General features: G+C 55.0%; 5 protein-coding genes across 5 annotated transcripts; 2 read left to right on the top strand and 3 right to left on the bottom strand.

Annotated features, from left to right (window-relative positions):
- Nucleotides 1-585: 585 nt before the first annotated feature.
- Nucleotides 586-1,460, top strand: AB675_4918 (Nuclease S1; the record flags this gene model as incomplete). The annotated part of the gene is made up of 2 exons (XM_018145089.1): nt 586-896; nt 941-1,460. 2 exons carry the CDS (start codon nt 586-588, stop codon nt 1,458-1,460), a joined length of 831 nt encoding a protein of 276 aa, XP_017994574.1.
- Nucleotides 1,461-2,029: 569 nt separating this feature from the next.
- On the bottom strand, nt 2,030-3,695 carry AB675_4917 (uncharacterized protein; the record flags this gene model as incomplete). The annotated part of the gene is made up of 2 exons (XM_018145088.1): nt 2,030-3,064; nt 3,117-3,695. 2 exons carry the CDS (start codon nt 3,693-3,695, stop codon nt 2,030-2,032), a joined length of 1,614 nt encoding a protein of 537 aa, XP_017994579.1.
- A 2,424-nt stretch (nt 3,696-6,119) lies between these two features.
- On the bottom strand, nt 6,120-7,715 carry AB675_4916 (High-affinity glucose transporter; the record flags this gene model as incomplete). Its single annotated transcript, XM_018145087.1, has 3 exons — nt 6,120-6,455; nt 6,512-6,842; nt 6,895-7,715. 3 exons carry the CDS (start codon nt 7,713-7,715, stop codon nt 6,120-6,122), a joined length of 1,488 nt encoding a protein of 495 aa, XP_017994567.1.
- Nucleotides 7,716-8,334: 619 nt separating this feature from the next.
- Nucleotides 8,335-11,431, top strand: AB675_4915 (uncharacterized protein; the record flags this gene model as incomplete). Its single annotated transcript, XM_018145086.1, has 5 exons — nt 8,335-8,396; nt 8,429-9,239; nt 9,293-9,842; nt 10,539-10,793; nt 10,848-11,431. The coding sequence occupies 5 exons, from the start codon at nt 8,335-8,337 to the stop codon at nt 11,429-11,431; spliced, it is 2,262 nt and encodes a 753-aa protein (XP_017994563.1).
- A 117-nt stretch (nt 11,432-11,548) lies between these two features.
- AB675_4914 (uncharacterized protein) lies at nt 11,549-11,935 on the bottom strand (the record flags this gene model as incomplete). Its single annotated transcript, XM_018145085.1, has 2 exons — nt 11,549-11,680; nt 11,708-11,935. 2 exons carry the CDS (start codon nt 11,933-11,935, stop codon nt 11,549-11,551), a joined length of 360 nt encoding a protein of 119 aa, XP_017994585.1.
- Nucleotides 11,936-12,422: the final 487 nt, after the last annotated feature.

Raw genomic sequence — 12,422 nt, 5'->3', positions numbered from 1 at the left:
CTTCCTGTGGCAGAATACAGAGCTAGAGCTAATGCCACGCCTCGCCCAGGGTGCTTCATCAACAGCATTATCGCGAGCAGCCTAGTCTGTCCAAGAAATGCAGTGGTCCATCAGTGAGGCGAGGAGCCAAGCCTCGGAGGCCGCCGAAGTCTGAGCAAAAGAACATGACGTTCTTCATCAGCTATCACAACGTTGCAATCATTTTGTGCGCTAGGGTCTTGAAGCATTCTATCATGGAGCTTCGTTCGAGCTTCATGACCACAGAGCCGTGGTTGGGTGGCCGAGAAATGAGCGTTCATGAACAGTTTTTGCCGCAATCGCTCCTTCCTCCAAGGTTACTGGCCGGGAGCCAAGATTTGATCGCCGTCGCTGTTCCCCACACTACAGAGCTGCTACTTCGGCAAACCCGATCGATCAGGAAGGAGCAATTGCTCGCGTGCTCAACTACTGCAGCTGGACGGAGGCTCTCACAACTCAAGCCACAGCTCTCGAGATGTTGATAAAGACTGGCAGGGCCGCCACGAGCCTTCAGTCTTCGTCCCCTCCCAACACTGCCAACGCCTCGCCATTCACCATATCGCCACCATGCACTGCCACCACATGATCCCAGCATTGCTGCTCTCGACAGCACCAGCAGCTCACGCCTGGGGCGTCCTCGGCCACTCAACCGTAGCCTACGTCGCACAACACTACGTCACCCCATCAACCGCCAACTTCGTCCAAGCCATCCTCGGCACCGCGCCGGACTACATGGCCAACGTCTCGTCCTGGCCCGACACCTATCGCCGTACTCCTGAGGGCGAGTGGAGCACACAACTACACTGGATCGATGCCAACGACGCGCCCCCGGAGTCGTGCGAGGTCGAATACACCCGCGACTGCCGCCCGAGGGCTGCGTCGTGTCTGCGATCGTCAACAATACGCAGATTCTGATCGACAGCAAATCAACGGAGGCACAACTGTTGGACGCTATTAGGTTTCTGATTCATTTCGCGGGCGATATCCACCAGCCGTTGCACACCGAGGCTTTGGAGGAGGGTGGCAACGGGATTAATATCACGTGGGATGGTAAGACAGCGAACCTTCATGCGATCTGGGATACCCAGATCCCGGTCAAGGCGGCAGCTGGGAAGAATGCGAGTGAGTGGGCGGAGGAAATGGTTGGGCTGATTGAGAACGGCAAGTATAATGCCAGTGGCTGGCTAGACGCGACGAGTCTGGATGATATCAAAGGTACCGCGATGAGCTGGGCCAACGATGCTAATGATTACGTCTGTACCGATGTGTTGCCTGATGGGAGAGAGGCGATCGAGGCTGAAGGTGTCGACTTGGCTGGCGCGTATTTTGAGAAGCATGGCGAAGTCACCAAGGAGTTGATCGCGAGGGCTGGGTATCGGTTGGGGAGCTTTCTCAACTTGATTGTTGATGGACCAGCGAACGGGCATTGGTCAGACAACTAAGTCAAATATCCGAATGAAGAATAGAGCAGTGACATTTGGCCCCTTCGAGTTCAGCAAACGATGAATTGGTGTGGATGTCGGACACCAGTCGAACACCAGTCCAGCTAAGTCAGATCCTTGCACACCAGTCGGCGATGCTCTACTGCGTGTGAAATTGCCTCATTCTAACAAATCGAATCGGACATGACGCACCTGCGCCAGGACCTCACGCAACATACCGTGATCGCAATGTCTCGAACTTCGCTCCACCTGAGTGGGCTGCAGTGGATATGCATGAGGCGTCGACTCTACCTGGTCATGTCGAGACTGCTTCGCAAACCGCAGGCTGCGCGATCCTGCCATCCGTACGCGTAAGAAGCGCGTGACTTGCGGCAGAGCCGCTGAGGGCTTGCGTGCTTGCCTTACCGGTGGTCGTATGGTATTCGAGGAGGTCTCCAGTCACTGCAGATTGCTGCCCTCAAGCACGCGATGCGATGGTTCGGTAAAGCAGGGTTTGGCTCAGTCAATGGCGGTATCCGAGATGTAGCCGACTCGTACATGCCGGCCAACACTGATACAAACCAGGCAGATCATGTAACAATCCTGACCGACCCAGCGCCCCTCTGCAACCCATCAAACGCCACCTGCTGCTTCTGCTGCGCCCTCCCCATAAAATATTCATCCTTCTTATGCGGCCCGTTCAACGCCTCATCATCCCTCCTCCCCAACAGCGCCTGCATCAGGTACTCGCCCTGCACGTACTGATCGCACGCCGGCTCGTACCGCAGCTGATTCAGCGCTGCCCTCAACGGGAACCTCAATCGACCACGTATGACGGCTCCCTTGCCGTCCTTGATCGTATCCTCCATCTCGTCGATCAGATCCTTGGCCATCTGCGTGCCGCTGTGAAGCAGCTCGAGGGTCAGAGAGTCGCAGTCGTCGCGGAGGAGGTAGACGTTGCTGCCCACGTCGGAGAGGTTGGTGATCGTGACGGGACTACCTACCAGATTGCGCGCTTTGCTGATTGCTTCGTGCGCGGCGGCCACGAGATGGAGTTGGATGCCTGCAGCGGTGAGTCGCAGCATGCGTCGGTTGATATCCTGGATTTCGATGGCGTCCCAGGGGTCGGAGCCGGGGTTGGGGCCTAGATTTTTGAGGTATTCGACTGGGTCGACGAGGAGTTCGAGCTTGAGGTATTCGATTTCGGAGATGGAGGTTTTGCAGTCCTGGACGAGCATGTCGATGGTTTCGACGCTAGAAAGCCAGTTGGTGGGGTCGTCGATGCGTTCGAGGATGTCGGCCAGGCGGAAGCCGTAGTCCATGACGCGTTGCTCGATGCTCTTGCGGACGTTGGTCCAGGGGTCGTGTAGCCAGTCGGGGCTGGCAAAGCCGTAGGATTTGCGGGTTATGATGCAGTGTTGTGTCTGGTGGGGGAAAACGTTTACTGGATTGCTTTGGGGGGCGAAAGGACGGTTCAGACTTACTAGATTATATCGACAGTGCTCGAGTGTCGACCGGGCGAGCAAACTCCGGTGTCTCAACGCGCCTCGTGCTTGCAACAGTGTTGCTATTCCGGACAGATGGCTTAGCCATGCTTCTGGATCTCTGCCGTCGGGATCGGTGAGCTGTTCGCGATCAGTAAAGACTGTCTAGTCCAGGTGGGTCCAGCCCGAATACCTCATACAACGCCATCACACAACTCCCTGCCAGCGTCTCATCCGTCATGGCAAACTCATCAGATCCCAAGTTCCTCTGCAGCGCTCCCAACCCTACTGTGTACTGCTGCGCCGCCTTCTTCATAAGTGCTTTATCCCGATACCTGACACCGAACATTCGCGCACTAAGAGCGAACACCGCCGGATCCAGTGCACTGTCAGTCGAGGCCTCCGCCATGAGTGTCTTCAGCCACCCTATCACCGGCATATGGTTGTACCGGTTCTTGGCGTCGTTCGTGCGACCGTAGGTATTGTACGCCCAGCTCACCAGCTGAGTCTTTTCGAGCTCCATGCTATGCAGCTCGCTTACAAGTCGGGGCCCGCCACCAAAGAAGTCGACCTCAAAGTTGGGTATCTGCTCGCGCGTTGGACCGATAAGCGAGTCGGGATCTGGTGACATATTCCTGGATGATGGGTTTGTTGTGGATGTGAACTCCGCGGGCTTGATCTCCTCCAGCGGTTTCCGTTTCTCGACTCCATTGACGGTGTGGACGATCTGTTGACTGTAAGCGACGGTGCGAAGTACTAGACGCGGGCTCATGCCATACAAACACGGGGAACCTTGAGTAGCCCTCGCAGACTCGCTTTGACTTGTGGCACTGTGAACACGTGGGCCGCCCCTGATCGCACTATAGTACGGCGCGTTAGCATGAGGTTGTGAAGGAGGACTGGGCATGCGTACCCGTATCTTCCTCCGTCGGCACGTCGCGCACCCTTTCGACTTGCCCGCGACCCCAACCATTAGGTCGTGTTATACGAGATCTCGTAGCGATAGTTCAACGCGATGGAAGCTCGCGGTGTTGTAATCTGCTGAGCTGTACCATAGTCTGTGGTCAACGACACCCACAAGACGGAGACAGTAGAGCGATATATGACCTCTGCTGATCCCTGTTGCCTCGTGCTGCTCTATTAACGTTCAATGAGCCAAGACTGCGCGGTCAACTGGTTCCTCTGCCCTCAGGGCCTCAGGCTTCTGGAAGTGATGGACCCATGCGGCTCGACAGATCGTATCGTGGATATGCGGAGCCAGAAGCAGAAAATCAGCCGGCTGGCACTTGCAATTTACCTTACCTTAACGGCAGTGTCCCACCTGCACAGAACACGGCGCCGGCCCCCCTCCGTTGAATCATGAAGCGTCGCCAAGGTGGCTGAGTCTTGGCTGAGTTGGTATACGGTACGAACGATGCCGTGCCGCGGCTTGGGAGCGCAAAAAGGCCTAGTTTCGGCTAGCCTCAGGCGTCCTGCGCCTATAACGTCGAAGCGGCTCGACAACGACACTGGGAAACGCCCATACAACAGCACTTATCCCGGCCGCAAGAGTAGGGCTTTGGATGCGATGATTCGTGCTTGGAAGTCTATATACAGCTTCTCGATAGGCGAAGGCATTACTTAAGCATTAAACGTCGCCTCAAAATGGAGCAGACTGAAACGCGAGATCAGTTGGTGCTTAGGTAAGGTCCCGAAGCCACTAAATACTCACGAACAGCCCCTCCTCGTGCGGAGGTCGTCTTCGTATGTGCTCGCCTGCCCGCTAGTTATCAATATATGAAGAACGCGAGCAGCCATCTCACGGCCCGGGAAGTTGACTCAAATCGAATTGCTTCAGCCAGGAGGGTTGCCTGGGTGGCACTTGCCGGTCTTTAAGGCAAAAGTGGGCGTTCGGTGGCCATCGCCTGCACTTGACCTGTTTAAGGAGCTGATGCTCACGGAAGGGGTAGGTGCTACAGGCCATGGATTTCATCGATTGCCATACTCGGAACCTGCACTGAATTGGATGCGAGGACTATATCATACGAGAAGCGAGGAGACATAACCTTTAAGAACTCGGACAGAGGCGCGTTCCGTCATTGGGTAAGCCTTGACAAATACAGATACGCGAGGTCAAGAGGCATGGGTATGACGTGAAGTATAGCACAACGCAGATCGAGCACTTCAAATTGGTTGCGTCCATCATCCGCCATACGTGCCATACTCGATAATTGGACTGGACGGGCGGACTTAGTCATACGAGAACCGACAAGACGTCGCGCCTTAAGAAAGAACCTCATGGAGCAAGACTTGACAAATACAGATGCGAGAAGCGGAGATTCATAGGTGAGATGTAAGGAGTGACTGCAGATCGGACGTAAAACTTGCCGGATCAAGTATTATCGACGAGAAGCGAGAAGGCCCATGACTGTCAACAGTTGGAACGATGGCCTGGCTTAATTGGGGCGACCTGACAACGGACATAGATCGAGCAAAAGGCATGGGTAGGTAGATATGCAGGTACTGTCTGTCAGCTACCATGTAGCACTTACGCAAGCAGATTCGAGCAACAACCCTGGTCAGGGGCTTGTCCTTTTGCCATGTCACGAACGTCTCAAGGCGTCCCTATGTCCTGTTCCAGCAGACCCTCAGCTTTTGAGCTGGCCTTCACTAGGACCTTAGCCTGACAGGGTTGTGAGGCAGTCCAGAGTAAAGCGTCCCACGTAGGCAAACCGGCGGACAGAACAGCAAGGACAGCGAAGGTGCACCTGAGCATAAATGCTACGACTAAGAATTGACACGACAGCGCTCATGCTACCGGACAGCAAGCAAGGTCCGTCCCTTGTCTAACGCTGTCTCGCCACCAGCGCTCTGGCCCCCTCCTCATCTACATTACCGCATTGACTTCCGGCCACCGCGCATGGACTTTGCTCTTTCTCATCATCGCCGTTTGGCCTCTTCCGCTTCGAGCGCGTGGTAAGTTCTCGATTTTGGCGAACGATTGGAACTATCGTCCCTAGCCTGTCTCAAGGAGCCTCATTGCGGCTGGCTATGCTCTCGGGCTTCGCTCCCCGCTATTGATGGCCCCGAACGCAGCCTCTCGACGCTTCAGGGCGTATGTTTGTAGGCGCAAGCAGAGCTTCCGAGTTCGTTACGGGAGAAGACCACAGGCATGTGGAGCGGAGGGCAATCTTCTTCTATCGTTTGCTCTATCTACCTACACATCCTCAGCATGAGTAATCACACTATCATCATGCGTCCTAAACTTCTCCGACATTGCGACCTCCGCAGCATCCTTATCTTGCAACGCATGGGGCACGATCTGATCTCCGAACAACTGGTCCATTTGTTCTAGCGTCTTCCCTTTTGTCTCTGGGAAGAAGACAATGTAGCAGACGGCTGCAATCAGATTCCAGGCGAAGAAGAAGTAGAAGAACTTGAAGCCCATGTCAGCCAAAGCGATAGGCGCGCATTGGGCGAAGATCAGATTTAGTGACCAGTTCGTAAAGGTGGACAGAGAGTTGCCTCGAGCACGAATTTCCGCCGGAAAGATCTAGCAAAACAATGTTAGTTCGTTATGGCGAGAGAGTGGCAGATACGTGTACTTACTTCTGCAGGATAGACCCACGAGATGATCCCTATCATTGTGAAGAACAAGCTGAAGACGAAGTTCATCGCAACCATGGCACGTAGGGCATTGTTGTTAGGGTCTGGGTTGTCACTGACGACATAATACTTGGACAGGATCGAGTTAACTAGTAGTGCCAGCGCCAATCCGATGGCAGACACGACGAGAGGCTTGATGCGACCGATCTTGTCAAGCAGGTAGAGACCTATGACGCAATAGACGATGGAGAGAGAACCAGAAATGCCGATGATCTTGAGGGAAGTGCCGGTATCGATGCCCAGGAGTGCGTAGATTTGTGGGCCGTAGTAGTTTCTACAGATTCGTTAGCTTGCATTGCTCGCGTTTCCAGCTGGAAGGGACTTACATCACATTGATTCCAGAAAGTTGACCAAATGCTTGAATACCCATCCCCAGGAACAAGCGCTTTCTCCAGCTCTGACGTGATACCATTTCTTTCCAGCTCTTGACAGCAACCGCTTTCTCGGCAACGATGGTATCGCGGATCTCGCGGAACTCGAGGTCAAGGAATTCTTGGTTGGACCCGGTGCCGTGTAGTGATGCAAGCACACTCCGAGCTTCTTCCAGGCGATCCTGCTCGACGAGCCAGCGTGGGCTCTCCTTCAAGAACCAGATCCCCACTGCCATAATGAGCCCGGGCACGACTTGGAAGGACAGCGGGAAACGCCATTGAAATGGGCTGTCGACCTGGAAGCATCCATAGCCCAGCCACTGGGCGATGAAGAAGCCCCATGACAGCATGAATTGCAGGAGACCAGACAGCTTGCCGCGATCCTCCGAGACGGCGATCTCGGAGCAGTACATGGGGACGATCGCGGATAGTAGACCAACCGCCACACCGGCTATGAAGCGCCCAGCGATGATCATGGGAATATTGACAGCGCCGCCCTGGAGGGCACACCCGAAGCAGGAGATGACTGCACCGACGAAGACACTTTTCTTGCGGCCGAGCTTGTCGGCCAGATACGACACCGACAACGCACCCAGAATGGCTCCACCTGTGAAAGACGAAACGATGCCACCTCGTTCGGACTCGGATGGTTCTCCCATGTATTCGACAAAGTATGGCTGGGCAATAGTGCTGGCGATGATGCCGGAGTCATAGCCGAACAGCAAGCCACCGATGGCGAGGAAGACTGCGGAGCCCGCAGTCCGAAGACGACCCATGACGGACAGTTGATGGATTGTCAAGGAAGGCGCAGGTTCAAGGTGAGTGACGCAGGTGCCATTCAGCAGGCATGGAAGTGATGTAGGAGGAGTTGTGCATATCTATATGCGGCCTCGCAGCTCCGCATGTTTTCCGCATTCGTTCCCCGGACTATCTTCGAGCGAGGCCAGCACTTTTCGAGGCGACTAAGGCTCTCGCCGAGCAGAAGGTGGGGAACAATATTTGAATCAGACACGAAGATCGCACGGGGTCGTCGACGTCTAGACTAAAGTTGCGCCGTGCTTGGCAAGCGAATCAGGTATTTGCCGAGGTGATATGCGTATCGGCAATTGTTCGCTCATCATTGACCTGGTCAGCTTCGCTGTATCTACCACCGAGCGGCTGTACTCCGTACTGCGTAATGAAGCCCAAGTGGTCGGTCCTGTCCATACAAGCATGGCGTCTGAGCATATCCACAGGCGGATAGACCAGCCGCCTCAGGCAATTGGCAATGCACCGAAGTCATGGACACGAAGGGGACTCTGTCCGCCACGCACATATCCTGCCGGCTCGAGAAACCCAGGAAGTTCCTGAGAACAGCGCCTGAGAGTCTGAAGAGCATCACCGCAACTCTCAACAATGGTCGAAGTCCCCGAAGACCAGAAAATCGAATACGTTCCACCAACGAAATACAACCATGAGTTCGCCGCCATCGCTCAGGACTTACTACCAGATCTGTCACGCGCGACTCACTCACCGAAACGTCTGGTACGATTCGAGAAGGACCAATCATCATTCTTCGGCATCACCCCCAAGCCTCGGGCGGCATCGGGCAGCTCAGAGACCTGACCTGGGGCAGAGGCGACGAGTTCGTGCTCGACTTTGGCCTGCACCTCGTGGGCCATGTCGCCTTCCATCTCGATGCCGAGGGCCTCAACATCGATGCGCCATGCCGTTTGCACCTCACATTTGGAGAGTCTCCATTCGACGTCACCGAGCGGATGGACGATATAGAGACCTGGATCAGCACTAGCTGGCTCCCCGACGAGACCATAAACATCGATTTCATGCCAGAGGACGTCACAATACCACGCCGCCAGTCTTTCCGGTACCTACGAGTGCAAATCATCGACACATCACCAAAGTACAAAGTCGCATTCTCCAACTTCATCGTTACATCCGTCAGCGCGGTGCCCTCCGATTCACAGCTCGAGCTATACAGCTTTGGAGAGAACGACACCCTCCTCGAGACCATCGACGAGATATCAGTTCTGACATTGCGTGACTGCATGCAGACCGTCTTCGAGGACGGCCCGAGACGCGATCGACGCATGTGGATCGGAGACCTGCGGCTACAAGCCCTAACAAGCTATCATACCATCAAGGACTTCAACCTCGCCAAACGTTGTCTATTTATGTTTGCAGCACTGCCCCGCGAAGATGGCTCCTTACCAGCATGTCTGTTCGAAAAGCCGAAACTGACACCAGCAACGGATTACATCGTGGACTACGATGCACTCTTCGGCGTCATCGTGCACGACTATGTCGAACCTCAGGCGACATCGCCACCGGCAAAACCTTATGGCCAACCATCCAGGGCTCCCTGTCCGGCGCACTCGCCCACCTGGACCCCACCACTCATGTCTTCGACACCTCCCGAAGCAAATCCTGGAAATTTCTCGATTGGGCAGACAACCTCGACAAATCCGCCGGCATGCACGGCTTACTGCTCTATTGCCTCAAGCACGTCAACCAACTAGCCCGCCTTCTCTCCATCGATCCCTTGCCATACATCGACACCATCAACCTCATGACCACCGCCGCCGCCAAAACCTTCCTCGACCCATCCACCAACACCATAACCTCCGGCCCCAACGCCCAAATCTCTCTCGCGTCCGCAGCCTGGCTCACCCTCGCCGGCGCCCTGCCCCCGCAAACCTGCCGCCAGGCCCTCCTCTCCGCCCTCCACCACCCCGACACCATCCACCCACTAACCCCATACCTCTACCATCACCTCATCGACGCGCTCGCCACCGTCCATCTCTACGACGAAGCAATCTCCATACTCAAACGCTACTGGGGCGGCATGGTCATTGCTGGCGCAGACACGTTCTGGGAGTGTTTTGATGAGAAGGATCCGCGGCGGAGTCCGTATGGGGATGTGAGGAATAACAGTTTCTGTCATGCTTGGAGTTGTAGTGCTAGTTGGCTGTTGAGGGTAAGATTGAGGGAGTATTTAGGGGCGAGGGTCAAGGGGGTTGTGACCGTTGGGGAGTTGGAGCGGAGGCATGTAAGGAGGACTTGTGGACTGTGAGGGTGAGTCTGAGTGTCGCTGTCAATGACTCGAGTCATGGAAGCGTGAATTGTTGGTGTCGGTAAGTCGAGGCATGTTGGAAGATAGCACATGACTAGCCTCCGAAAAAAGGCTTGCTCGATGTGAGACCATACAAAACTGGCTGTGAGCCTCACTTAGACGCGCTGCAGGCCACGCATCGGATATTCTACCCATTATGTAATATTATACACCCAGCCCTAGTCGAATGACCTCTAGCCGTCAACTGAATAGCTGGAACCCTTTCGCCGAACGGTGCCAGCCGCCCCACGCCATCGCCGGAACTCCTTGCAAAAGCCACGCCCAGACACTTTAGTCTAGATCAAGCCTTCCCATTAATACAGTGACGGGGCTCCCGGGCAGAAAATGTCCCTGAAATACTTGTGGGAACATTCCTTAGTCGCTGAAGCTACCACAGTCGTCGCTGGCTCAGTAGTTGTTGGCTCAGTGGTTCCTGGCTCAGTGGTTCCTGGCTCAGTGGTTGCTGGCTGAGTGGTTGCTGGCTCAGTAGTTGCTGGCTCAGTGGTTGCTGGCTCAGTCGTTGCTGGCTCAGTCGTTGCTGGCTCAGTGGTTGCTGGCTTAGTGGTTGCTGGCTCAGACGTTAAAGATTGGATTGTTGAGGACTCGGCTGTTGGAGACTCTGACGTTGAAGTTTCGGATGTTGAAGTTCCAAGCGTTGAAAATTCGGTCGTTGAAGACTGGGTCGTTGAAGACTGCGTCATTGAAGACTCCGAAGATGGCGTCACGACATCATCGCCTCTTATCTGTAACCACGAGGCCGTTGCCCACGAGGCCGCGTCCCACGAGTGAATCTCGGCAGTTGATGAACGAATCGATCTGGATGGTGGCTCCACAACGATACGCGTGAGACTATGCTCGGGTCCGGAAGTCTTTGCCACCCCCTTCGGGTTGTTCCCGAACGTTGTGGGCGGCATTTTCGGCATGCAGTTACATGTCGATTTAGTCGACGAGGTCGTGGAGGTGGTAGTTGAGGACGCAGTCAAGGAGGTGGTTGACGACCTAGTGGAAGACGTAGTCTGCGTTGCACTGGAAGATGTGGTGGAGGAGGTACTTGACGATGTGGTGGAGGAGGTGCTCGACGATGTGGTGGAGGAGGTACTCGACGATGTACTGGACGAGGTTGTCGTCGGAAGCCGGATCGGAGTGCGTGCGCTTTCAGGCGTCGTGGTTGTGGAAGACGTCGTCGTGATGATAATCACCGCAGTGCTCGAGCCCGTAGTCGTCGTGATCAGCTTAGGCGTGGGCGGGTCTTGCACGAGCGTTTCCGTTATACTCGGGTCAAGGTCGCACCCAAATCCTGAATACACTCCCGTTGTATACTTCTTACAGTACGTCTGTATGCCGTCTGTGCTGCGCAACATATTGTCAGCTATGGATTCGTAGACTCGGAATTCAAATCTCGCACTCACCAATGGCGGATGTACTTGTCGGTCAGGCACGCTCCTTTGCAATCACCCATGTTGTCAGGGTCTACACAGCTGGTATGAACGTTGCAGCCTATCAAGCCACCATCGCTTCGCAGTGTGTCGCAGCAAGCGAGGACCGAGTATTCGTCTTGGTGGCCGCAATAGGCGCTTGAGCATACAACTGATGAAAAATAACCTGAATACCATACGATTGATGAATTACCTCCTGTGAAGTCGGTCAGCCAGTGTTTACATTGGAGGTCATGAGACTGGGCACACCTGATCTGCCGGTCACATAGCCACAGACTGGTCCAAGGTAGTCCCCTGTCTGGAACAGAGCCAGGTCCACCTCAGGCGCTGCAGTGGTTTCCGGCGTCGCTTGTGCGGCAGCGACAGCGCTGGTGGCTGTTTGGGCGGGAAGCGTAAGCGCGCCGGCTGTGGCAGCACTCACCAGAGCCGTGGCGACTGGTAGGCGCACCATCTTGTTCTGGGCTCAAAATCTCTGCGATGCGCGCCCAGGGCTTCACTTGTTGTTGTCGAGCCCCGATATTCGTGAGGAGGAGTGTACGAAGATGTCTGATAAGCCTCCGGCACACCTCGAGGTGGTCAGATCAGCAGGAGATCAGTCGCTCTTTTGCGACAACTTACTGCTACCAAGCAGCAGGAAGAGATCGCGGAGGAGAATTCATTGCGACAACTGGCCTGCCATAATTTAGAAGAAGAATACGCCAGCAAAGGCCCCAGCGCTGAGCAGTGTTGTCGCAAAGTACCCCAGCTTCGAGTCTGTTCGCCTCAGCTTACCAGATCGCGACTCATCTTCGTGCCACGTGTCCATCACCCCAACCCTTGTGACAAGGTGGTTGTGGAGGAAGACCATCGCAAATGCAACAAGCAGGGATGGGGATAGCGTGTCTTCAGATCACGAATGATGAACATCGTGAAAGACCCGATGCCTCTGTTTCATGGCA

The sequence above is a fragment of the Cyphellophora attinorum genome (assembly GCF_001299255.1).
Source record: "Cyphellophora attinorum strain CBS 131958 chromosome Unknown Contig55, whole genome shotgun sequence".
Taxonomy (NCBI): Eukaryota; Fungi; Ascomycota; class Eurotiomycetes; order Chaetothyriales; family Cyphellophoraceae; genus Cyphellophora; species Cyphellophora attinorum.
This window is presented reverse-complemented; position numbering and strand designations above follow the sequence as displayed.